At 45.1% G+C, this 27,468-nt stretch overlaps 1 protein-coding gene across 1 annotated transcript in view; it reads right to left on the bottom strand.

Annotated features, from left to right (window-relative positions):
• Window positions 1–5,242: 5,242 nt before the first annotated feature.
• Window positions 5,243–27,468, bottom strand: part of LOC146186212 (uncharacterized) — a 35,072-nt gene continuing 12,846 nt past the window's right edge. The window contains exons 8-13 of the mRNA XM_084608002.1: window positions 25,775–26,007; window positions 24,172–24,332; window positions 23,638–23,731; window positions 22,392–22,544; window positions 7,498–7,617; window positions 5,243–5,545 (exon numbers count right to left, since the gene is read on the bottom strand). Coding sequence (XP_084464128.1) covers window positions 5,366–5,545; window positions 7,498–7,617; window positions 22,392–22,544; window positions 23,638–23,731; window positions 24,172–24,332; window positions 25,775–26,007 — 941 coding nt within the window. The 3' untranslated portion in view covers window positions 5,243–5,365. The remainder of the gene's footprint in view (window positions 5,546–7,497; window positions 7,618–22,391; window positions 22,545–23,637; window positions 23,732–24,171; window positions 24,333–25,774; window positions 26,008–27,468) is intronic.

The raw sequence follows: 27,468 nt of genomic DNA, 5'->3' as shown, positions 1-27,468 counted from the left end.
TTAACGTGCACTGACATCGCACAGCACACGGGCGCCTTGCTTTTCGCCTCCATCGAAAAGCTGCCGCCGAGGCCGGGATCCGATCCCGCGTCCTTGGGAACAGTAGGGTGCAGTCTTTATGACGAACTTTAATTATAGATAAGAAAATACGATAACAATAACCAAGTGAAGATCATTTGAGTAAATTCTGGAAACGTTCATCTGCGCCTAGCCGTTTTTTTTCTATAACTGATCAAACCACGCCAAGGAGCGGTTGTTTGCCTGCTCTGCAAATAGTTTAATTGAAAAAGGAATAAGCCACATCAGCCATAATATTACATTACGTTATACGTAAACAAATTTATAAACCTACATATATATTTTTGCCTATGTGTTTGGAAATGATTGCAAAGCCGCGCATGATTCAAAATAATATGAACATCAGAAGCTCCTTGAGAGGAGTATATTTGGCGGTTTTAAGCATTGTCCGCATATTCATTTGCATATTAATGTTCAAAAACTTCCTAAACGTGTGCCCATATATTTGGAAATGATTGCAAAGCCGCGCATAATTCAAAATAATATGAACATTAGAAGCTCCTTAAGAGGAGTATATTTGGCATTTTTAAGGACTGTCCGCCTATTCATTTGCATATTAATGTTCAAAAACTTCCCAAACGTGTTTTATGATGCCATATTATAACAGTCACAAATCCTCAAACGAATCCCTAGCGCAAACATACGGTTTCGCCGATATGTCTGCCTTCGTTGAGTGCACGGCGCCACGACGATAACTGACCGTTCGGCACTTAAATGCAAATTCTCGCTGACAGAAAGTATGATACCGTGTGCATACTTGTAGCAACGAAACTAAATTGCGTTACCCAATACTCCCACCACGTAACCAACGCCAAGGCATGGTGGAAAAGCTTCGTATATATACCACCGCATTCTCGATTACCGATCGCTCTGATAGCGGAAGGTCGTTTTCAAATAGCTGCTTGGCCTCTGTCAATGCTCTTCACAAAAACCTTACCGCATCATTAAGACAAAAGCCTTCTTGCTCATGAGAAAGAAAAGTTGTCACCGGAAGTGTCCGCAGAATGTGTCACCGGAAGTCGTAGTCTTAAAAGGTTATGTGAGATGGTACAAAGTTGTATTTTGTCTCTGTAGTCAAGTATAGTTGTTAGCAGGGTAATGCAGTTACATGTCATAACAACGCGTGCAATCATGACTACTCACATGATGTCATATGTCACGAGTCACAAAATAAAAATAGAAAATAGTTCAGGTACTTTTATATGCGTTATATATAATTTCATAGTAATCATGTGACTTCGTGACTAAATGATGATAAGAAATGTCATTGATTCAGGATGATAACACCACAGCGGAGTGACGTGCAATTAAGTATCGTGTGATTCACGACCGCTTTCAAAAATGGGATGACGCTATGCTGGAGTCACGCAAAACAGTGTCACGTAATTCGGGACGACTTGCAAATAATGGTGACGACACACAGGAGTCATGTGTCGAAGAATTGCCACGTGGTTCAGGATTGCTTGCAAAGATAATGATGTCACAACGAAGTCACGCGGAAAAGAACTGACTATTAATTCAGGATAAGCAGCAACCAACGATAATGCAATTGCATTTAGCCATGGAAGCAGACTTCCTACACTCTTGATAAGCAGCGAAGGTGTGATTGAAGTTGGCGATTTACACGGCTGCTGAAAAAAAAAAATCGGGGCTACAGTTCGTCCGTCTATTCGCTTCTTTACTTTGGGCTAAACATTTAGATCTTAAAATGTGTACATCAGCTGTCTCGTCTCACAGTTAGTCCTTTCGATGGTAGAACTGCTTCTTCGGAGACTAATGGTCAGCGTTGATCCAAAACGAAGAACAACCAAGAACATATAAGATGACCTCCTGCAGTTTGGAAACGGTGCCCGCAAAGACCATAATCCAAAATTATTCGAACTCTAAAACACTCATTTTCAAGATCTACAAAGCAGCAAAAACAATTAATGAGCCAAATTTTACTGATATTGAAAAAAGGAAAAGAAAGTATTGAAACATGCCAACCTTGAAAACTAAATGTTGAAATCTTGAAATAAGATGGTCCTGTGTAAAGCGTCTATAGTTTCGCGCTAAAACACTTGCACGTGTATATTTTAAGTATGACATTTACCTCGTTCACTGCCAATCTCTCCGTAATGAAAAAGTTCTATGCACTGTCTACACTGTCAGAAAAGCATGCTAAAATCTGTTGAGCTCTTAAAACGCGTTCAGATAAAGCAATGTAAAGGAAACCCTTACCTCGGATCGCTGATCTTCGACGAGTTTCCGGTAAGTAATAATTGTGATGCAAGCAAGTTTCTGCTCGCAGCCCAGTAGCAGCTGCTAGCGTGCCGCAACTCGTTCGATCAATTCCTGAACTCTGCTGCTAAGGCGTCGCTGAAATTACATTCATTTTACATTGAGTCAATTGGCTTAAGCGTAAGGCAGTTCCAGGAATAGACTCTTTATTATAGCGCTGATCAATTCTAAAGCGCCATCAGCTGCGGATTCGATGTGGACTGTTCACGACTAAGCCATCTGTCTCCTCTCTCGCGGGCAGCACAGTGCAGTAAGGTCGAAGCATCCGTTCAGAATTTGTCGTCTACTCTCTTGATGCGGCTGAAGGCGGGAATCTTTTCGACATACCGCCTAATGTTATGCCAAGTAAACGATCCTGCGAAGAGGGACGGCGCTGTAGTATATGCAGCGCCGTCGGGAGATATTCGAAGGTTGTACAAAAGCGCCGTCGGCTGGCACACTATACACACTGCTAATTTTACACGTAGCTCTCGAAACTTGCTCTAATGCGCAAACTGTAGTGAAAACTGGCCAGCTCGCGCGGCATTTCCACCGGGCGTGGACTCGCGGCTTCTGCGTAGCCTTACCTAAACAAACGTCGACACAGCAGCTGAACTTCGTAATGGATACGCGCGATCAATATGTTGAGTACGAGGCATGCAAACCATGCATATTAATCCAAAAGTTGCTTCCGTTCAGAGCGCAATTATTTTCGCAACATAATGAAGGCGCACACGAATTTGTGTCTGCTCCTATTTTTATCCATCGCAATTGTCATTATTTAAAAAAAAAAAGGTTTTTGTCCTGTACCAGCGCGAAGGAAAATGACACTAAATTGAACAAATGTCATTTGTTGGGAAAGGTTGTGGATCAATAATCTCAGTCGCGACGAGGCAGTCTTTAATTTGGGTGAGCATGAAGGCGAGAATGGGAATTTGGACTAGCAGTAACGATCGGTCGTTCCTCATATATGCTGGCCACTTGCATCAGGGTATGTAGGTGCATAAACGACTTTACAAATTCTACAGAAAGCTTCATACGGAACAGAATGACGAGTCCTGGCTGTCACCATCCTATGATCATGAAAACTACTCACCGAGATCAATAGTATGCTCCACATGGTATCATAACCGCGATTGATATTCGAACACCTCGACAGGACGGCAGCATATGCGTACGGCTCACCGACACGCTCGTCTCTTCATCATGTGACCAAAGCGATTGCCTCAGGCTATGAGGGAGGCCGTAGTGGAGGATTCCGGAAATTTCGAACACCTGGGGTTCTTTAACGTGCACTGAGATTGCATCTAACATGAACGCCTCTCCGTTTCTCCTCCATCCAAACGCAGCCGCCGGTGGTCGGGTGCGAATCCGGGTAATCCGGAATAGCAGTCAGGCAACATAACCACTGCGCCACCGCGGCGGGCAAGTTTTAATTTTGATTTAAGTTTCTTGCTTATTTAATATTACTGCTTGTTTCTTGTTAAAAAAAGTTAAATCGCGTACTTCTATGACCAAGCTTTCCGCAATATAAATGAAACATTAACCCAGTAAATACGCGGTCGGAAAATTGCGAGATTTGTCCTTTAAGGCGAAGCTTGAGCACCCCGCTAATATATGCACAGTGTTCATATTCTTGTAGTTGCTGTGTGACAAAAGAAACGAACTTTCATCTGCAGTTTGAACTTCAGATCCCAGTTGTGGAGCTGACGTCCAGTGTCCCAATATTTCTGGCAATCTTGTCTACCGGCGTCGCTCTGGTTTCGCTTATGTCAAGTGAAAGTGGTAATAACCGTCTCCGCGGTTTTATCTGAACCGTAATCCAGCCTAAAGGAAGTTCCACATTTAGATTATGCCCAATTATGTATTATTCTACAATCTGAAACGTCTTTAGGCACTGTCCTAAATATTTGAGAAAATACATTTTCCACGCAGAGCACAACGTACACAGAGAAACCATATTTATCAAAAATTAAAACAGTGGGGAAAAAAAGGACGGTAGTTGAAATTGAGAAGGCAAGTGGTACTCGTTATCGGTTTCGAAGAGCAGTGATCACGGTTTTGATGTGAATATAAACCAAGTAGGTATTTTTCTCCCCAGCTAGGATTTATCGTCATGTCGCCAGCGTTCGAATTGTCTCCTTTGACACTGTACAATATACCAAGATTCTCTTAACATGCATGGTATACGTCCACCGGTCCAAATACCAATATTTTTTTTTCACGCTACATATAAATACGAATATTAGCACGCCCAACATTTCCATTGGCCAGACAATCCGCAGTTACGATAAAGAAGCTCACAAATAGCTGGAAATGTAGCAAACGAAGAGCGACCAATAATAAATAAAAGGGAAATATAAGGGCGTGAAACACGTGCTAACATTGTTGGCAGGGCACCGAGAAAGCATCGAGCTAAGCACTGCTTTATAAAAACTACAAAAAAAAAAGAGAGAGAACAGAAAACAGAGAAAACAATGACGTGCTTTTAGCCGGTGTGCAGTCTTTACATGCCAATGGCTCTTCTTTGTTATTCGCAATTCTGTGCATACCAAACGGTCGAGAAAAATTTTTATAGGCGTGCTTCTTCGACGTCCTGAGAATTTCATACACCTCTCCTCTGAAACACAGAAGTGTCAACCAAAATAAATAAATGAGGTTCGAAACCCTAACAAACGAAGCTCATAATTCCTAAATCTATAAACATGTGCTACATATCAGTTAGCACACACAAAAAGAGAACGAAAAGCAAGAGCAGAAAATGGGCTACCTGCGTTGGGTGATACCTTGGCCGTCGTTGATGTGGCTGCCAAAACGCAGAGCTCCCACAGTTTGCGCGGACACACCAAGTGTCACATTTAAAACGCACAGAAGAGTCATTTTAATGTTCAGTCATTGTGCCGTGTTTCTACACGAACATACAATACAAACAAAAATTATAAACAAACCATGCAACACAGGCGTTCGATGTACCGTGAGCTCTGGCTCGTTAAAAGCGAGTCTCTCTTTCTACGGCCACGCCGGGTCTTCAGAGGTGGCCCTGACGCAGGCGCAGTTGGAGCATGAGCTCGCGCTGCGAAGCCAGGACGCCGACCTCTTTCTTGACAGCTTCCAACCGGGAGTAGCGGCCTTCTTCGCAGTCCGCAGTGTCGTCGCACTGGACGTCGAACATTGCAGCACACATACCGTGCTCGTCCAGCTGACGTATCTACAGATTTATTAATAAACAGCAGGCGAGTGATATTAATGTCCACTACGTTTCCAGAAAAAGGACTACGCGCGGATGTCTGAATAATATAATATAGAATATCTGTTAGACTTCTTTACAGATAGATAGATAGATGAGTATGAGATAGTCGAAGAAAACCGAAAAAAAAAACAGAACAGCACCTATCAGCTTTCCTTTCGTGCTAAAAATAATACGGCGGCCTCCCGACGATGCATTGCTGGAATTCAGTACAGCATACTTCACTAAAATAGATTCCTGGACAAGCTTATTCACTGCTTATTCAATACGAAAGTGGCGCAAACAAGACAAGTCATATTGTACGTTTTGTAGTGTGTCTACGCACCGTTCATGCCTGTGTCGGCTTATACATATACTAAGCCAGAAAAGAGACCACTTGCGTATGCTCCTCGATTTGAGTCGTAATAAAGTTTAACATACACAAACAAAGCTCAACGCGACAATGCTGGTCCCCTTCGCGTTGAAAAAAGCACTCGAACAAGACGCACTTGCAGGCACCGTGGTATACCCGCGACACGCGCGACACACGCGTTGGCGTGTGCCTTTCGGCACAAATTTTCCCACGCACGCTACAGTCATCATATCGTCGGCAATAGCACCGTAATAAGGGGGTTGAGTATCACAGCAATTGGCACCATGGAATAACGTTGCAGAGTTATTTTATGAAGTGGCGCGTGATACGTTTCTTTCAGAGCAGTAGAATATAAAGGCAGAAGTGAGCAGAGGGCATTATGAGAACCACGATGCCATGCACGTACAAGGCCTAGAGCACCAAAAGATGTAAAGACCCATTTTTCACATTAGGGACAGGTGCTTGTGTTCTCATTAATAGTTTGTAATCAGTTTCAAGGTTTTAATTGAGACAGCTTTTATCAACGTCACAGATCGACAATGTTCCATGTAAAATTAGTTCATATAAGCCGTGATCATCTGAAACGCTTGAAACACGCCGTTGTTTGTCTTCGGAAAAGAACGGTCCTCCATACAGGAAAAAATAGAAAAAGAAGAACTCAGAAAAAAGGAGACATAACAAATAGTCGTAAGTGTATCTTTCCTTTAACTTTCCGGTTCTTGTTCTTGAAATGGACCTCAGTTCACATCTTGACTGAGCAAAGCATAGAGGAACCAACAGTCAGTACACCAAAGTATTTGCATTACTCTTCATTAATTGCTAGAGGTGTTAGAATGATCACGGAACGATCAGCCGGACTACAACTTTTGGATGGGGCCATCGCCACATTCACGAGAGCAAAGTTTGGTCGCGATATGTTCGAAATCATTGCTGTCCATCGCGGATCTGCATGCGTTGCTGGAAATTAATCAATTTCACGTGCCCCCTGCGGACATTATAGATTTTCTTGGCACACCATATGTGATTCATAGTTCAAGTAGGTCCTTATGCGCAGCCCTTCTCCCATTGCTAGAGTGCATGATGAATAGTATTGCGATTTGTGATGAAGGTTGGATTTTTCCTGAAATTAAATCACTACAATCCGCGAGCATCCTCACAGATAAGCATCGTAAATTCGTACCGTGTCTTGTTTCCCGCTTCAAGTGATCTACAGATATGACAGCGCTTTGGCGTTATCGCATAAACTCTGCTCAGAGACGAGGGCTAAGGGTGCGAAAGCGACGCACTACTGCGCAGAGTAGCACTTGACCAAATAACAAATCAGCAACAGAAACAAAACAAAGCAAACTTGCTATAGTCTGCGCAAAAGAGTTGTTTCCTTCTTTATCTTGTCTATTACATATACGAGCGCAATGTAACCCTCTCCGTTCGCCGCATTGTCCCTCCCTTCAGCGACACGAAGCAATAAGCTTACGCAAGCTGTTCCTAATAACGAGGTAGTGTTGCGCAAAGGTTGATCACACTCTGATCTGTACAGCAGCCTTCCAGCCAAAGTGAATACCTTATGTAGCAACGATGCTGTAGTGTCGTAGGCGTAGTAGATGCTGCCGTCCCCGGAAACGATGGACATGCCATCATCTTTGCTCTGACTGGTGTCCATCTCCGAGATGCGATCACATGACTGCATTGAAAAGAAGCTTTTGAAGACAATATTTTTAGCACAGCATATCGTGAACATTACGGCGGTATGAAGAAAACACCAGGCTGATTCCTTCACTTCGGCCAATATCTGGCCAAAAAACGCTCCTGTGGAGGTAACCTATAGAAAGAAAAAGGCATTATCTGCACTAGCTATACTTTATTAAACGTAACCAGCGTGACACTGGGCGGATGTTAAGCGTTAAGCTGTTTAAGGCGATGTGGCATTAATTTACAGGAGCTGCGTTATGTATTTCCTACTGGTAGTGACGAACGTTATATGTGCATGTTCCTGCTGCGCATCCTCGAGATTGCAATTTAACGAATAGCGACAAACAATATTGGTTAGTAATAAAGAAATCTAATGCCCTGTGAAAGGGAGGACGACAACGAGAGAATGAAAAGGAGCATCTTGGAGCGGGAATGAATGGGTTTGAGATATGAAAGTTGGTGTTCTTCGTTGATGGAACTGTCATGCAGTTGTTAGACCAGCAGCCTAGGAAAAAAGTCACCGACAATCAGCTCTATGACAAAACAGGGTTTGCTGTTTGGTTTTCATGTATGGCTATGTATGGCTATGTATGGCTATGTATGGCTATGTATGGCTGTGGCGACAGGTTTAAGCTGTTTTTACTTGGGATATTGTAAAGTAATACCTCGTCAATAACGTTATCTTAAAATGAGGTGGCCCTCCTGGTTGAATCGAATCCTGTTATTGCAGCATCCAGATAATCGAAAGCCTAAGGCAGTCACAGGCCATTCGGATTATCACCCAGGGCTCTAATTAGCAGAATAATTATATACCGCGGCTATATTACACAGGCTAAATTTTTCTGTGAACTCTGCAGGCGACGGTATTCTCTAAAGAGGCTTCTCCAAGCAGTACTCAAGCAATGAGTCCAAGTTTTACCGGCTTAACGCAACATCGGGAGCACTGAGAATGTATTTTTCTGTGCAAAAGTATTTCACCGAAAAGTATTGTTTTTCAAGCAGGATCCCTGCCTTCAAACACCTAGGATTCCTTTTTCTCATTCCTATATAACGATACAAGGCCATTTATGTAAATACAACGGCATTTCTTGGCTCATGAGTGGCGTAGACTGAGCCTGTAGACAGAGATTGTCAACAAAAGTGTCCGCACAGACTGTCACACATCAGCTGTATGGTATCTTTTTTTCACAAGTGGTATCACTGATGTGTAACTAATCTAATTCGAGCATGGCCAACACGATGGTGAACTCCAAATTTGGATGACTGGAACCCAAAATTTGGCCCCTTGGACCCGCAAAATTTTACCTCGTCAGAATTGGAACAAAATTGATGCCCATAGGATAAGTCGAGTACGACCAATCAAATGATGACCTCCAAATTTAGATAAGGCATCCTGAACATTTGGCCAAAATCGATCTCTAATCTGAGTATGACCAATTGAGTGGCGATCTCCGAAGTACAAATGTTTCACTTTAAAAATATTGAAGTTGAAGTTTATTCGTCAATCTTTTAATACAGAACAAAAACAAAGGCATAGCCTGACAAGGGGTCTTCTTTATCGAGCAGTAACGACAAAGAGAATGCAAAAAATACAAAAATAAGCACACAATAGAACTCATACACATTGCACACACTGAACAAAGCAGGATAAGGGACCCTATAAAATTAAATTTCCCATTTCAGTCTCTACAAAGGATCCCCTTAATGATCGTTTCGGAATACGTGCTCTAACATAAATAGTGTTTCCCGGTATCATCAGAATTCGAACTCGTCCGAATTAAACCAACACAGATGTCTAACCTAATTCGAGCAGGTAAATTCAGTGATCACCTCCAATTGTACGTCCCCCCCCCCCCCCCCCCCCCCAAACACACACACACACACACACACACACTTCCGAATTTCGGTCTCCCTAGGTCTTCGAAATTGAACTCCGTCCGAATTTGACCAATAGTAACGCCAGCTACGAAACAGTACTAAGCGACGTAACTGAGAACTCATTACGCAACTGTGTCCGGTAATCGCTATGTTTTTATAGTTATGGTACTATGGTATCCGAGACCAGGCTGCAATGTTAATAAAATCATATCTTTCGCAAAGAAAACAAGCAGTTAGCTTAAATAATCTACTATCAGAGGTAAAACCTATATTTTCTGGCGTCTCTCAAGGCAGCGTGTTAGGCCCACTTCTTTTCAATATATTCCTTAATGACATTGTTAACATTAACAAAAATGCCAAATTCATCATATACGCTGACGACACGAGTATTTTTTTTTTTTTTTTTTTTGCTGCGAAAAACATTCAGGATCTAATAGTGTCTTGCAATACAACAATGGTCACGCTGGAAAAATGATCGAAATCCAATGATATGCGCGTGAATGAAAAGAAGACAAAAGCCGTAATATTTCGCCCGAAAAACAAGCCGGTTTCTACTCACAGTTATATTCTATATAATTCTCGACCTATAGAAATAGTTAATCATTTTAAATGCCTTGGAGTTATATTTTCTTCAACCATGTCATGGGAACATCATGTAAATCACGTTGTCAAACAACTGGCTAGAGTAGTGGGCATGATTGGTTGCAGACGGCACATTCTTCCGAAGTCACTCAAACTAACTCTTTATAACGCACTTTTTTATTCTCACTTAAATTATTGTCATCTTGTATGGGGAACTGCAACACATTCTTGTCTTCACAAAATACACATGTTGCAGAAAAGGGTCCTTCGCTACGCCTTCAATGTTAGCTATGGGTCACCCAGCAAAGGTCTCTTTCTAGCAGCCGGTGTGGTCCAAATCCATGAATTATATCGATACCGGTTGAGCATTTCTTACAAAACAGAAATAAAAAATGGTACAAACCATATTTGACGATTGGCAAACTTGCAAGAGAAAACCACAAATTACCCTTTCAGACAACCCGAACAATGGATGGTGCCAACAGCACGCCTAAACTCCGGGCAAGAACGTTTGCAATTCACACTCCCTTCCCTTCTGAACGCTTATACATCTGCACATTTTGACTTATTCACTTGTACTCATAAGGTATTGCGTAGGATGTATATAGAAGGTAGCTCCGAACAATTTTCATCCTCAGTTGTGCCAAAATAAGTCTTTGCTTCTGTATCCTATATTTTATGTATGAGAGTGTGATATGTAATAACAATCTTTTTATCCCTGTGTTTACTCAGTACGCTTGAAGTGCTCTTGCGATGTATAGCACTACTTTTGTTTCGTTTATACGACACCAGAAGTTGAGTCGTTGTTTGTCTTCTGCTGTTGCCTGTAAAATGGGGGCTGCAGCTTTGTCAAGCTGTATTTTTACAGCTTTTTCTGCAGCTCCTCTGTCCATGTATCTTTGAGGCAGAAATAAAATTTATTTATTTATTTATTTTTACATTTCTGCGCGTAAGGATACTTAAGTGTCCTCTGTACTTCTTTGCTGAGAACATTAAATGCGACTACGTGTAATATTAGCCCCTTTCCTACGTTGCTACCGTTTTCGTAGTTAGAACTAAGCGTTGACAGAAGAGAAAGAAATAAAGCGAAAGAAAGAGGATGTTCTCGTTCGTTTGCACTCAATATTATATTTGATGCCAGTACAATTAACCCGTCTAAACATCCCTTTTCTTTTGGATAAGGTTTCACAAGCGTCCTTTAAGTACAACATTTATACAAAACTTTTTTCCCATGAACATTCACATGTGGTCTGTTTTTGTTTTATGCTCTCGAAAGAGTTAATCTGTAAGGCAACTTACACCTTTTCCATGGCCCCTAACACACACTGAACGACTCTAGCTCGTAGAGGAAAACAACATAAACGACCTTGTACTCTGAGTGCTCACCCCATTACAATTTCTTGACATTTTCAACCTTCTTTAACAGTGATTATACTTTCCGGAGGGCAGAAAGTACAATGTGACACTGCTCTTTTTATTAACATATTTTCGTTCCAATTGTCCAACCAACATAGACGAGCGCTGCATTGCTTCAAACGTGCGCGACTGAATGCCCTACATGAAAAAAAAAAAAAAAAAAAAAGGTATATCCAAGCGCTTCAGCATGCAGTAACCGCCACAGTCAAGAGTACCGCGCTATACACTTGGCCGGCAGCGTGGGCTGTCTGCGGCAATAATATACAAGTAACCACTACGGAAGCGGAGACCGCGCAAACCATTTCCATCAAGCTCATTTCTTCTAAGATAACCTATTGACAGTGTTTCATTCAAACACCTACAACACCCGGAAATGTCATCGGTCCGCACATTTATTGAACCTTTCCATGTTGACAGGTTACAGAGTAGCTCAGCCGGATCGAAGCTTCGCTTGAACGAGCATAATGTGTATACAGATTACTGCTTCAAATATAAGCGAGGTTCGGTATCTAAAAATGGACGACAAAAGCTTAATGTCACCAGACCCAAAATGGTTTGTGGTTGTCAGAAGCAAGCCGCTGCCCTTCAACCCGGCTGATGAATTGCAGCCGTCTTGTAATTGATAAACGGCCAACGTTACAAGAAAAGCGAGCTGCTTGGTTCTCGATGGTGGCTCCATCATAATGAGTTCTACACAGCCACCCATTCGATATACGTTATTGCCGTCACTCACGACAGGTACGCGTAAAGGGCCTTTAATTAAACTTCCGTCCGCTGCTGACCTACAGTTGGCTAGACAGCATGACAGCCAATATATCTGGCATTAGGTGGGCGCAGAATAAGTCCTTTTTGATTTTTCTCCAGAAACAGCGGCCTGGGAACGGGCGTATTGAAAGCTTCGACAAAACGTATTCTACCCCTGTTACAAAATACAACTGGAGAGAAAGAAGCCTACTGAAGCCTGATCCTTATTAAACGGATAAATAAAAATGCTCGGATGTGTTTATCTTATCCGCGACAGGTGACGACAACATCGACCAAACCGGTATATGAAGTAAAACGAACGCGGTTAACGATTAGGAGGGAATGCACACTGATGGCTGTGAAAACCACTGCGTGGATTTACTTGGCGTAAAGCTATTACGGCCAGGTGTCTGCGCAACAGCGCAATTTATCTCACATGAAGCCTGACATGGAGCCACCGACCTTTTTTTTTGTGTGTGAAATAACTAAACTATATAAAAGAAAAAGCATCCGATGGTACGCCGTATGCCATTTTGATGCCGAGCACGAAGTCACGAATTGCAGTTCAGCGGCCGCGGTACAACTGTCAGATGGCAGCGAAATGCAAATAGATTCATACACTAATATTTATGCGGAAGTTAAAGAACCCCATGCTGTATAAACTACTCCGTTGTCCACCCCCACGACATGCCTCATGTATAGGCCCCAGCGTTCTTGCTTTGTTGCCTGTGCCTGCTGAGGAAAAGTTGAAATGTTTGGATGTGACAGCCTACGTGTATACTCTATATAACCCCCCCCCCCCCCCCCCCCCCGCCCCCCGGACTATTTCTCGCTTTTATCGAAATTTCTAATATCAATTCTGAGCAGAATTTGTGGATAGACCATGCGAAATTTCAGTGAATGAGTTGAATTGAAATAATAAAGTAGAGCTAGTGAAGAACATCTGCCCTTAAAGCTTGGAGAGTGAAAAACGTGGATTATAAAATAAGAATGTAAGAATGGAGTGCTAACGATGCCAAATGCGAACTGCCTGCTTTACTGCGACATTTCACGTACTTTATTTTCTTACGTCGTTCTACAGAATAGCGACAACGCAGGTGGCCATGCCATGGCCTTTCAGCTTCATCAGGCTGCGAGGGAAAAGAATGTACACGACAGGTGCAAAAATTATGGCGAATACTTACTTCGCCCCACGGGTATGACGCGATAGCATAGGCTACCACTCCACATATAAAGCCCCTCTTTAGCCGAGCATTATGAATGTGCCCACGTGCCCTAGGAGCAACGTGTATGACTCAGAATGCAAGGCTCCTGACAGGCTGGTTCTGATATCACATTCCCGCACGAAATGAGAGGCCTGAGAGGCCTTCTACCGAACGTGGCGCTAGGCAACCCTATGCCCCGCCAGTTTGTGTGGTTTAACATCCCAAAGCGACTCAGGCTATGAGAGACGCCGTAGTAGAGGACTCCGGAAATTTCGGTCACCTGGGGTCCTTTAACGTGCACACCTGTATATATAGTACATAGTATAAGCCTATATAGTTACTCTAAGCTGTATCAGCTGCCAGCGCCATTCCCAGGAGTTTTCGCTCACAACGTCGACCCCGACGACGCCAGAATTTCTGGTGAACAGGTCCTTAACTCCAGCGAATTAATAACACTTGCAGTTGGAACTGAGCGCTGACAGCTCAAATCATCTCCAAACGTGGCTTCTGCACCGAGCATCTTGCGCATCTCTCGCGCTGTTTCAGCTTCGTACGGCAAAAAGCATCGGACTTCGTCACGCTACAGGGCTTTAGAAAATATGTTTTTCTTCAACACTGGTGACATGGCTTCGAACTCTTCAATCGGACCCACCTCCACCTAACTGTATTTTCTCTAAATATATGGATAATTAATTACAGGAGTTTTGCATATAATAATAAAAAAACAATAAAATACCCACCGCGGCAGAGAGTGTGCATGCAAAGTGGCTGCAAATGTTGTTGTTTTTTTCTATTGTGAACCCATTTTTTTGTTTAAATTATTCAAAAAAGTTCTGACACACACTGTACGAGATACTTCGAACATAGAGCAACTGATAGATTTGTCAGACAGTATTCGCCACTGTTATGCGATAAAGAGATTTCTGGCAGGAGCAGCCGCGCCGTACCGTATGAAAGTGTGTGTATACCATACAGAAGAAAGCCAATAAATGCATTCTTCGGCACACAGTAGCGCTGCACGCGAGGAAAATGACGAAATAAATTTTGCTGATTGGGGAAATTTATGCGTCTGTTTCTAAGGCAAAAGTCTTACATGGCTCATGAGACGAATTCTTCTTCTCAGAACCCTTACGGAGGTTTTCCGGTGCCGGAACTCATGCGACGCCAGTGTGACGTACTAGTACAGTGCAAAGGTGTTTTTAGTGCGAGAACGTAGAGGGTTGAGCCTCAAAGTGTGCTCAAGGGTTCTGGTCTTAAGGTCTGGAGCTTGAACCCCGCGTAACGAATAGGGTTCGAATCCCGGAAAACATCATTGGTTCCTTTCCCTCACTCGCCTAACATGCCTTATGCGTAAAGTCGTGGGTTCAAGTCCCTCGCTGTCAAGCCACCCAGTCGACAAGAGGGACAACGAGTGGGACGTCAAGTGGGACTAAATTGTGCGAAGACTCTTTCCCCTTCATCCTCTCTTTGCCCGCATTTAGCTATTAAGGCATCACTAACGGACCGCCCCGCCGGGGTGGTGCAATGGTAAGACGCCCGACTACTGTGCCGGAGTACCCGGGTTCGAACCCGACCTCGGCGGCTGCGTTTCGATGGAGGCGAAACGAAGAAGCGTGTGCAATGTCAGCGCACGTTAAAGAACCCCAGGTGGTCGAAATTGCTCCGTAGCCCTCCACTACGGCTCCTCTTTATCTCTTTCCACTTTCACTCCCACCTTCCTCCCTTCCCTTACGGCGCGGCTCAGATGTCCCCAGTGCCTCGCCGGGGTGGTGCAGTGGTAAGACGGCCGACTGCTGTGCCGGAGTACCCGGGCTCGAACCCGACCTCGGCGGCTGCGTTTCGATGGAGGCGAAACGAAGAAGCGTGTGCAATGTCAGCGCACGTTAAAGAACCCCAGGTGGTCGAAATTGCTCCGTAGCCCTCCACTACGGCTCCTCTTTATCTCTTTCCACTTTCACTCCCACCTCTCTCCCTTCCCTTACGGCGCGGTGGTGGTAGTGGTGGTGACTATGGTTTATTTTTGGGGAGGGGATACTGGTCACGTCTTATGTTGGCCATCTTTGTGGCATCACTCTTGGTGACCAGGGGGAAGGGGAAGTTGGAGTTAGGGGAAGGTTGGGGAGGGGAAGGTTGCTGACGCCGCATATGACGCCGCCATTTCCGCACGAAGCACTATAGGCCCATGCAGGCCTACAGAACAGAGCTGAGGCCAGACTCCTCCAGATAAATCAGAAGGAGCCGGTGAGCAGAAAGTTGGTTCCGAGCTGGGAAGAGCAATTGCCCTTCCGTATCAGCAGGGAGACCAAGATTCCGATAGCCATACAGAAGTTTCTGGCGATGGCCAGCAGAGGCTGGACACACGAGGAGCAAGTGTCCCAGTGTGCCAGTATTGCCGCAAGAGGGACAGGCTGGGCTGGGAGCTCGTCCACAGGCATACATGTGGGACGGAGTCCACGTGCAGCCTATTCGAAGTCGTAGGAGGAGGGATTTGTCCTTCCGTGAAAGTTTGTCAGAAAGCCGTTGGAGATGTTCACCAGTGGCAATACGACGGTCAGGATGGAAAGACCTTATCGACCTTCTCAAGAGGGGTCTTGAAAAGACAAAAGGTGTGACAGCCTCAGTGACTGGGGCGCCGTTGTCGTGCGCCGCTTTGGCCAGGGCATCCGCCTCTTCATTGCCCTGGACTCCAGTATGTCCTGGAACCCAATGTAGGGCCAGTTGATACCCCGAGTCCTGAAGGGCTAGGAGACGGGCTCGGAGAATGTTCACCGAGAGGTTGGTGCCGTGGTAGATAGTCAGGAGCTGCAGAGCAGATCTGGAGTCGCATAGAACATTCACAGGTCCAGGAGGGACACTGGAAACGATGAACTGTGCGGCTAGATGTAGACCGGCCAGCTCAGCAGCTGTTGAACTGGCAGGGAATCACAGGCGGCAGGACCTAGACCGGTCTAGCTGCGGTGCTGTCATAGCAGCAGCTGCTTGCAAGGTAGCGGGTCGAACCGAGCCATCCGTAAAGAGGAGTGTAGATCCTCTACACTCCTCAAGGAGGGCTGCAGTTGTCTGCTGGAAGGCAGCTGCAGGGGTGTGACGTTTGGTGCGACCATCCGCATTCAAAAAGACAGGAATTGGGGGTCGATTGGGTGGAGGGGGTAGGACTGAGAAACCTGGGACAGGACCGATGACTTCTCTGTACAAGGTATACAGCTTACCCATACGAGAATGGGATTTGCTGTGCAGCCGTGCTAGGAGTGAGGCACCATCTGGAGCATGGCTGAGACGATCAATGTGGGTCAGTCCCCTCTGGGCGAGGAGAAGATCCAGAGGGTAGATACCAGCTTCCGCAAGGGTAGCGGGAATCTGTGAGGATTGAGGGACTCCGAGGAATCTTCTAATCCAGCGCCTTCGAATCGTGTCGAGACGAAAGACTCGAGTCGACCGAAGGGAGACGAAGGGAAGGGCATATAGGATGACCGATGTCGCCGCTGCCTCGAAGAGCTTGATTGCCCAAGTGGATGAGCAACCATTGCCATTTGCAAGGAGGCGCTGGACTGCTCTTCCCACACGATCAAGATGGGGAATGAGGGCTTTATCAGCTGGGATCCAGGTGAGACGGTCGTCAATTGTGAGACCTAGGTATCTCACCTGGCGTTTCCATGGAAGAGGGGTTCCTTCGATATGCAAAGTTGCAAGACGGCGGGAACTCCGTGCTCCTCGGGGATGGTAGACGAGGGCATCAGACTTAGTAGCCGAGAGGGTCAATCCCTTGGATGATAGGAAGTACTGGACGCCATCCAGTGCCTGTTGCATAGCCTTCCTAGCGGAGACAATACGTCTCTTTGGAGCTCGGATCCAGAGGGCTATGTCATCTGCATAGATAGAGCAGGAAACTTCGTGGATTCTGATCTGCTGAACGAAGTTCGGTAGGCCAGCTAGGACGAGGTTGAACAGCCAAGGACTGAGGACTGATCCTTGGGGAACCCCAGATGTAACAGGACGAGGAGAGCTAAGTGTTTGCCCAACTCGAACTTGGAAGGAGCGATTGGAGAGGAATGCCGAGACAAAGCGACGCAGTTTCCCAGTCACTCCAAGGGCATCCAGAGCCTGCTCAATGATGGTATGGGGCAGGTTGTCAAAAGCGGACTGGACATCCAGAAGAACCAGGAAGACAACGTCGCCCGCATATTTGGCTTCCTCAAGGGTGGAGACCACATCCGCTATAGAGTCTGCAGTACAGCGGTGCTTCCGAAATCCTGTCTGCATCTCTGGAAGGAAGTTGGTTGCTCTGGCGATCCATGTGAGTCGTTCCAGGGCAATGAACTCCATGGTCTTGCAGGCTGCCTTACGGCGCGGTTGAGATGTCCACAGTGCCCCGCCGGGGTGGTGCAGTGGTAAGACGGCCGACTGCTGTGCCCGGGTACCCGGGTTCGAACCCGACCTCGGCGGCTGCGTTTCGATGGAGGCGAAACGAAGAGGCGTCCGTGTGCTGTGCGATGTCAGCGCACGTTAAACATCCTCAGGTGGTCGAAATTACTCCGTAGCCCTCCACTACGGCTCCTCTTTCTCTCCTTCCACCTTCATTCCCACCTTCCTCCCTTCCTTACGGCGCAGTTGAGGTGTCCACAGAAAAACAAGTGAGACAGTTACCGCGCCTTTTCCTTCCTAAAAATCAATCAATCATCACAGATGTCCACAGAACGAATAGGCGTCCGTGTGCTGTGCGATGTCAGCGCACGTTAAAGATCCCCAGGTGGTTAAATTACTCCGAAGCCCTCCACTACGGCTCCTCTTTCTCTCTTTCCACTTTCACTCCCACCTTCCTTCCTTCCCTTACGGCGCGGTTGCGGTGTCCACAGAAAACAAGTGAGACAGTTACCGCGCCATTCCCAAGTGAGACAGATACCGCGCCTTTCCCTTCCTATAAATAAATCAGTTAACTCAGAGATGTCCACAGAAAACAAGTAAGACAGTTACCGCGCCTTTCCCTTCCTATACGCCATGCGCAGCGCCTATAGGGGCGCCACTGAAAGCCGCGTAGCGGCGGCCGTCGGAACCCGAGGCGGGCCTCGTGCGGCAAGCGTGCAAGTGGTGCGCGCGTGCGATCTGCCGTTTGTGCGCTTCTCGCGCGGGCACTTCCGCGGTGACAGTGTGCGCAAGGGGATCGCACTTTATAATAGTGTACATGTGTTCGATATCACGGCCGTCTGGAACTACATCGGCTCCGTATGCATCAGTGTCTGCTGCAGACGAGCGTCAACAAGGTTGCGTACGAAGTGGAGCTCATAATTCGTCCATTCCTTGACCTATGAACCAATGTTCTTTCTTTGCTTAATGGTACACGCTTGCTTCGTTTATATGCAATATATTGCTACAATAAACTAGGCAGCGTCGTCGAAACTGCGAGCGGTTTCGTACCGGTGCGACCGCAGGAAAAGCCAGCGAGCTTGCAAACCAGCATTCTGAGCATCAGAAAAATAGCGCATATTGGGCTCCTGTAATAAGAGTTCAGATTTTTCATGCTTGCGCTTTACCACTGCCTGTACGGCATGAATTGCACATATTCCGTCGTCAAAAAGGCAGAGCGGGTAGATAATTTCATGGGGGATTGAGATATCAGCAGAAGCAATATCTGAAAAGCTGCATCATCACAGGTTAGCCAAGAGCATATTAGATTTAAATTTTATATCCTATATTATTATTGTAGTATAATCTTCATTTCATTTGTGTCACCCTCGCGCCCAACTGCAGAATTACAAGGTGCTTTATAACAAGCTCTAGAGCCCTTAGTCTGAATAGCAAGTGCAGCGACATGTTATGTTTTCGTAATCTTGCCAGACAACAGGAACACTGGCTCTAGTCTTAATGTAATTGCATGGCAAGTTTCAAAACGCACATCGGCAAGTATCTGTTCAATAACCTGCCGAAGTGGCTCAGGCTACTGAGGAGGATCGAGTTATTGGGACCGAGTCGACCGTGATGCCCGCGTTAAGGTGGAGGCGAAACGCAAAATGCAACCGCGTGCTGTGCGATGTCAATGGACGCTAAAGATCGTCTGGCTAAGCGATTCACAAATCTAATGCGTATTGTATCTTTCCGGCTAGCGGAGGCGACCAAGTTTAAACAAGAAGTGTTCACGGAAGGGGCAATGACAAGCAGAAAACACTGAAAACATAGTTGTCACTCAGCCCTGCTACACGGCAAATTTAATGTATTTTCCATGGAATGACGCTCGTTCAAAATGATATTTGTTTGCTACTACATGGGAAAATATAATGACATTTGGTGAAAACGACATTAGGTATACGAGTTTGAGGTACTCATCCGAATGCGATCAACGAGGAAAGGCGTTATGTCGACACCAGACACTCGGTGAGAGGATACACCTAAAATAAACTACAAAAGTGCCATCTGCATTAAATACTACTGTGCTCCTGTAAGTTTGCAGCTAGTCATCTATGTGAAATATGCCAAATAGCATCGTAAAAAAAAAAATACTGCTACTCATCGCTGCCAGCCAACCCGTAGCCAACTCAGCGCAGGCGGAACAGGTCGCTTCTGCTGCCACGGTCCGTTGGCGCCAAGTCGCCGACACGACGGATTTCTTTCGCCACCTTCAGAAAAGCATGCTCTGTCCATCTTAAATATCAGGCACTTATTTTGAGGAAGGAATCTAAAAAATTATCGTTACTGAGGAGCGCTGTTTTGTAACGAGATTTTGGAAGAAGTGACAAAAGCAATACAAGCAAATTTCTGCTTTTAGCAGCTGCCGCCGGTTTGACGCAGCTCATCCTTGTTTCGTTCTCTAGCTGCTAAGGCGTCGCCGAAGTTACACCTTCCGTTTACTGTAAGACAATTTGTGAGACAATTGAACAGATAGTAAGGCAGTTTATGAATAGGAAATTTACTATTTCCAAAGCACGTCCAGCTACGGCTTTTATGCGAAACCGTTTAGGCGTTTAGCCTAGCGACGACTAGGGCCTTGCACACGGCCAGAGCACCGTCGTTGGCCGCCTTCGCGGGCAGTAAGCTCGCGGCATCCGATGTAGCAGGCGTTACGAATTTCCGATATTCTTTTTTGATGAGGCTAAGCTCGAGCATTTTTGACGGGCCTTAATACGCCGAGCGAACGATTCGGCGAAAACGTACGGGAGTCAACTGGGTTGTAGTATGCTGCGCCGTAGGGCGATACTCGAAGTTTCTATAAAATCGCCGTCAGACAGTACACTATACTCCCTATTTTACGTGTTGCTCTTGACACTTGCTTTAGTGCGGAAAGTGTACGTTGTTGAAACTCGTACGCGTTTCACTGTCGAGCGCAGACGTGCGCACCTTCCGTACCCTTTCGTAAACAAACGCCGCCGACACAGCCGCTAACTTCGTAATTGATAGCCCTAATCAAAAGGTTGGTTACAAGGTATGCAAGACATGAATGTCAATTTAAAGGCTGCTTTCGTTTACAGCGCCTTCCCCTTCGCAACATATTGAAGGTACTACAATATTTGCATATCAATCACAATTGCCATAATTTGGAAATGGCATTAGCTTTGGTCGTGTAGCAGCGTGTCGAAAAAATGACATTAACCTGAACAAATGTCATTTGGGTGCGATTGATTGCTTTCTGCTTCGAACAGCCGCGATTCACGGCCCCGGTCGTTCTCGTGAAGCATCACTGAAACTTATACCAACAAGTTCCTGGTAAGGTTTATTGTGTGTTCGAGAAACCAACTACGCAGCAATTCTTCCCGGACATTGCTAAAGGTTGACAGCGGCGTTATATCTGTTAAACCGCAACCAAAGACGAAAACACGACGCGCGCGCATAGACGCTGACACGAACAGCGCCCCGACCGAGCCCGCCCACGCTTTGCGGCTTTGGCGATAGGTGGCGTTGTCGGCGTTTTGCGCATCGCGTATAAATCAATCACTAACGGACCTCCATGTGGCGCCACATTTGTCCTCTTTCATGTCAGAATTGTGACGCAACCGAATTCCTTCAGCGTTCTTCGAGCAACCTTCTTTGTTCGCGCAGCTTTCCGACACCCGGGCGGTGTGGTACCATTTAGCTACTTAATTGGCGATAGAGATTCGAATCCACTTATATACCTTTCCTTGTATGCCCTAATAACCTCGGACAAACCCGACCTCGGCGGCTGCGTTTCGATGGAGGCGAAACGAAGAGGCGTCGTGTGCTGTGCGATGTCAGCGCACGTTAAAGATCCCCAGGTGGTCGAAATTACTCCGTAGCCCTCCACTACGGCTCCTCTTTCTCTCTATTCACTTTCACTCCCATCTTCCTCCCTTCCCTTACGGCGTGGTTGCAGTGTCCACAGAAATCAAGTGAGACAGTTACCGCGCCTTTCCCTTCCTATAAATAAATCAATCAGTAACCTCAGACATCACGTGACGTAACGCAGCGCGTAATTTTTCGCCTTCATACACGTAGGCGGTCCTAAGGATGTCGAAGTTTTTATTATTATTTATTGTGCCTTTCACGAGCGCACCGGCCCCTGTGCAATATTTCGTAATAATGAAATCCTTCTACCCTCAAGAAAAAAAGAAGATAAGGTTGATTTATTGTGTTCGTCCCCTCTTCTTGCTGCTGTTTGGTTGTTTCTAATTAACGTCTCAAAGCGATTCAGGCTTGTATAGTGAAAAATCGCCAATTGAAAAATCGGCCGCCGCTGATGGCCGCGGATGGCGTCAAACCTGCGTCGTTGTGACCAGCTACCCAACGGCCCAGCGGCCCAGCAGCCCAGCGCCCTAATCACCCAGCCATCGTGGCGATGCCTCCTTACTGTGTGTTATCTTTTAGCGCAATTCATCATGACTCAGCTTGCTAGTTCTTAATATCAAAGCCATCCTAAACTTTGAGGTGAGATTTTTTCGTTTCATTCAGAATATATTGCCAATACCAGTTTAGAAAAGATGTCGCGAACCGCCCTCACCATTTCGTGGAAATTGAAGAACTCTGCGCGAACCGGGTCGAACGGTGTGCCTTCGAGGACGACGTAGTGGGTGATGCATAAAGTCAACGTGTAGCACATCACCAGGTTCGGCTGCAGCTTGCGCACGGCCTGGACTCTTTCGACAGCTTGTTTCTGGGAACGAGACAATAATTTCAAGAAATGCACTCTGCATGCCCCTGCAGTAGGTAATGCGAAACAAAGTGCAGTGCACCGTCGAACCTAGTGTTCTGTCCTATGCGAAGCTACAAAATGTGGTGAAGTAAGCTTCATTTACTTGAACCGAAGCTGAAGGATCGAATTTCGGGTACCGTTGGGTGAATTTGATACACAGAAACAGGAAGGTCATATCGGCTTCATGGCTGTGTTACCTCAAGCTCTTAGAAGATGGTTGATTAAACGACAAAACCTATTGATCTGCTGGTTCGTCAACGCAGCCCATTTCGAGCCTAGATATCCGACAAAGAGCCTCCCAAAGGCTTTCCTCTGTATCTAGGCCGAGCTGATCAGTTCAGTAAACAGTCACACATAATAGAAAAGCGAAATGGCAATCGTCATGCAATGGTACTGTGATCGCTAAGGCTGAGGCTTCTAGCCTCCTCCATAATCAACATAGGTGCATCTCTACGTTGTAATTAAGGTTTTCACCAACAAAACTATGCGCAGAATATAAGGACTGGATCTGTTTAAGGCGTATTGGCTCTTTTACATAAGAAACCTCACTAACACCTAGAATTGCATTGAAAAGCTTACGTGTCCCCTGTTCCGCGATCTTGATACATGGCAGCGAACAAATAATGTTGACGACAGATCCACGTAATTTTTCTTGCCTTCTCACTTGTGGTACTTTCAAAAAGGAGTATTCTACGACAGGAAACAAATTAAGGCGGCTTTGAGGTTTCATGAACAGTCGTCGTCACGCCGTAAACGGCTCCTCCATGATGAATAAAAAGATCGTTGTAGAAGTTTTTCTCTTCAGTAAAAAAAAATGGTGGGGGGGGGGGGGGAGGAGAGGGGATATAATCACGAGAAAAAACTAAAGGAGCCGGAATTTTACGCCACTGAATTGACAAACAAAAATGTCAAAACTCTGCTTTTATTAAATTACGACATTCTCTTGCAGAGCGTTACAACGCACTGCACGCTCAGGGTTGCTATTGCCAAAGCTCTTAATTCATTATCCTACTGTCACAGATGTGAGAACGCTTTCTTTTCCGCGCTGACTTACCAATTTAGTAAAATGATTGGGTGGCCGAACAACCGTTGAGTTCCAGACATCTATGGGTGCAACGTGCGTGACGAGATTCGAGAAGGATACGTACCTGTGGAATACACAAGGACGATTAGACTTCGTAGGCATATTACTTACTATAGCGAACTCTGTCTTCTTGTGCAACTAAATTCAAATGGACGAGACCAGTAGCTTTAAAGCGTCCTCCCTCGCCTCAATAATAACCACCATACAAGTCTGAAAGTAATGAAGTGAAAAAACTTCATTTATGCCCTCTATCTATCATTTAACATTCTATTGCCTAACGTAACTTGTTGACATACATATTAAGTAAGGGACGACTGGCGAGAAGGATACCAAAGCCACAAATAAATTACGGCGTCAGCGTCTATATGGTTAACGAAAGCGAACAAAAGCGAATCCAACTGCAGCTCGTGGAAATTAGGACTGCCAACGGATACGTCAGAGATGAAATAAAAATAGCAGTTTCGTAGCGCTTGTCCTGCTGATGCTGGAGACTGGATAGCTTACTTCAGCGGCTGAACCAGGTCGTTAGCTGGAATGTCAGCATCGTACGTGAAGCCAATGGACAGGAGGTACTCGCCACTAGAGAGCAGCTCTTTGTTCAAGACCTGTATAGAGACAATTTCATGATGAAGGGAAAGAAAGAAGGGACTTGCTCGAAACGATATCTTTTGAAGCGGTGCGTAAGCCACTGCTGAGGGCAGGAAGATTTTGCTCGTTTTCATTCTCGTCTTTCACTTTGGTGCTTCACTAATTTAAGGTGGTTACAAGACTATACTCCTTTCTCTGCGACCCTTACTGGCGCCTTTGCTACTTTATTGATCCATGTATACACTTGCATCACTACTGTTTGTTTTTAATCCACTCTAGCTACGGCCATATTGGACCGGAAGTGTATACAATTCAATTCAAATAAAAAGAAGCGCTCCGCGCAAATTTCGGTTTCACGTGGCATTCGCTAAGCACGGACTTTAGCACTTCGTAATTGAGCAAAATTAGCCCAAAAAGCTTCTAAAAAGCAATAAATACATATAGTTGCGTGGCGTAATAAAAATAGGATACCATTGTATTTCCATGGTTTCCTTATTGGGCATACAAGCTGTGAAAGGAATCGAATATATTAAGGATCGTTTCTTCTTACTGCTGGCTAATTACTTATATTCGCTAACGCGCAGAGAGCTATTTCACAACGCTTGTAGATTATCTTTCGTTCCGACTACCCCTTACAAAAAACAAAGTAACAAAGTACTAAAAAGCAGTTCTTCAATAAACTGTACATCTATGCAAACCTAAGCATCGTGGTCCGTGGGGTAATCGCAACTTCGCGAGCAACATGAAATCGCAGCCTTTACACGCAATGCAAGGTCGGATGAGAGGGTAAGTGAACGTGCGCTCAGCGAGTTTGGTAATACTGCTGGCTCAGAGCTAGATTGAGCAAATGGGTTTCTTAACGATTTCCAATGCGGCTGTTGTCCCACTTCCGATTCCCGCGGCTTAATTCACACGCTTTCTTCGCTCATCTTAACTACGGGGCAATTTGATTATAGCTCTTTCTTGGATTAAGAAACCCTCGAAAAAATAACGAAAATTACAAGATATGCTACAGTGGCTTAGGACTGTACTACTATCACCCTCCTTCGTATCGTAAGAAGAGGTGCATTGTAACATTGGTTCGTACAGTTCAATTAGATTTTGCGTCACGATAGCCGTAGTCGCTTATGAGCCGTAAAACGCAGCACAACACAGTTAAATTATATTGCGTTCATAATAATATTTCTCAAAAAACATGGGAAAACCAATGGGGACGATGAAGAGATAGGCATCGGTCTTAGAAGAAAATCTAGAATTCAGTGTAGGCAATTATTCCGCATTTAGGTTTTCTAGTGTTGAAAATGCCTTCAACAACTGGAATGCTTTCAGGTCAATCTTATTTACATTTACTGAAAAATTGCAGTAGTTTATTTCGTAGGAATAGAGTTCTGTTTTTCCGCTAATGGGAGGGCTTCGTATATCGCTCTAGAGCCTTGCACGGCAAGTAAGCAAAAATGGTTTAAAAGACACGCGAACGCAAAGCAGTCTCTAAGAAGGGCAAAAAGCCCAAGCGTCTTGCCTGCAGTATTTCTGTCCACAGTTGAAGGTTCTCATCGGTGAAGTGCACCTTGTATATGTCAAAGCCGTCAAAGTCGTAAAAGCGAAGAAATACGCGGACGTTCATTGCGAACATCTTAATGTTCTCCGGGGACTTGCGTGCCGTGAGCCTTTTCAAGAGCTCGTCAGCGTCGAAGGACACGATGAATGTCACGTTGCTGACTTTCCGCATCTGGATAAACCTTTCGAGCCGGTCTGCGCAAGAGATGGAACAAGTTACGAGAAAGGCAATAATCCGAGCCTTGATTACAAAGAGACGCCGCACGTGCGAAAGAAGTCAGCGTGGGACGCTTGAAGCTGTTCGACATCAGAGCCTGTCTTGTACAGGCTTTGATAAAAGACGGAGAGGTTAGCTTTTTTGTTTGTTTTTTTTCTAACTATAGAGGCGAACAAACCTGAACATAAGCACTCAAGAATACTATGGCTTTAAGCCTCGGTTCATCCTAGGCATTGCTCACTGCGCCCGTCTTATGTTTTATTGCTCACATTTGAGCAGAAATCGCTCAAGGGCCGCTCTGGAATTCAATAAACAATGCCAAACCCTCTGCAATGATCAGCTTTCACACCAGCGAACCGAAGAATGCGAGCGTAATGTACACAAGGACACGACGCACTGCAGTGGAGTGGCAAACTAAAGATGCGACGTTCCGAAAGAAATCTTTCTGTGCAGCTACTGCTTAATTGCCAGGTCATTGTTGGGCTTATGTCACGCTGGGTCTAGAGCGAGAGCTCTGCTCCGCCAGGTTTCGTCAAGTTCACGGTGGGAAAATTTCACGGTTGGTACAATTTGACCTTGAATTGAGGAATTTAGTTTGATTTATAGTTAGGTAGGCCGCTTAACACAGCGTTGACAAATTACCCCAATGACCGTTGACCTCTGACACGGAATCTTAACAACAAGCGTAACCAAGCCAAACACAGCTCTCGTTCTATATCTAGGCTCAGATGAGTTGAACCTCCTTAATTGTTTACGCTTCTTTCATCCGTGGCATGATCAAGAGGTGCGGAGCACACAACATGCCAGTATTCGTATTTGCGAAAATTAGCTTGTTGATTACATCGATGGCTACATCTATATGCAGTGTTAGTATGTATGACATCACCAGGCACATGGCAAAGCCTCTTATGCGACATCGTTTTGTGATTTCACGCAAGGTACCATCATTAATACATGACCATTTACTCAATAGCGCAAAGGTAATGCCAGAGGAAAAAATATATCGAAACTTGATCCAGCGTAAATTATGACTTGCACAAAAAATAATAAACACTCAATTTCCTTATAAGTGACCTTGCCAGCAATTGCGAATCTGACTGGGTTAGCGTACATAATACCCTAGTAAGTGATTTAAACTTGCATTTTGTAAATATGTTTTGCTAAGATAGTTATCGTGTTTTGCTACCGTTGTGTCTTTGTTTTCATATGTTGTTTGGCAAGTTCATTTGAGAGCTCGAGTGTGATCCGCAATCGCTGCTTGTATGCTTTTTTTTTTTTTTTGTAAAAGCCGCATGCATTTCCAAGCTTATTTCTTAGTTTTTGGACTGTGGCCTGTTTTAAATATGTATTCATATATAGTTTAAAATACACCCTATTCCTATTACTAAACGGGGATACACATGCACGTGAGCCGCGGGGGTGAATATGTGATTGCACAT

Source organism: Amblyomma maculatum, chromosome 6 (genome assembly GCF_055883805.1).
Source record: "Amblyomma maculatum isolate TAMU_Amacu chromosome 6, ASM5588380v1, whole genome shotgun sequence".
NCBI lineage: Eukaryota > Metazoa > Arthropoda > Arachnida > Ixodida > Ixodidae > Amblyomma > Amblyomma maculatum.
Note: the sequence above shows the minus strand (reverse complement) of the source record. Positions and strands in the feature narration are given on the sequence as shown.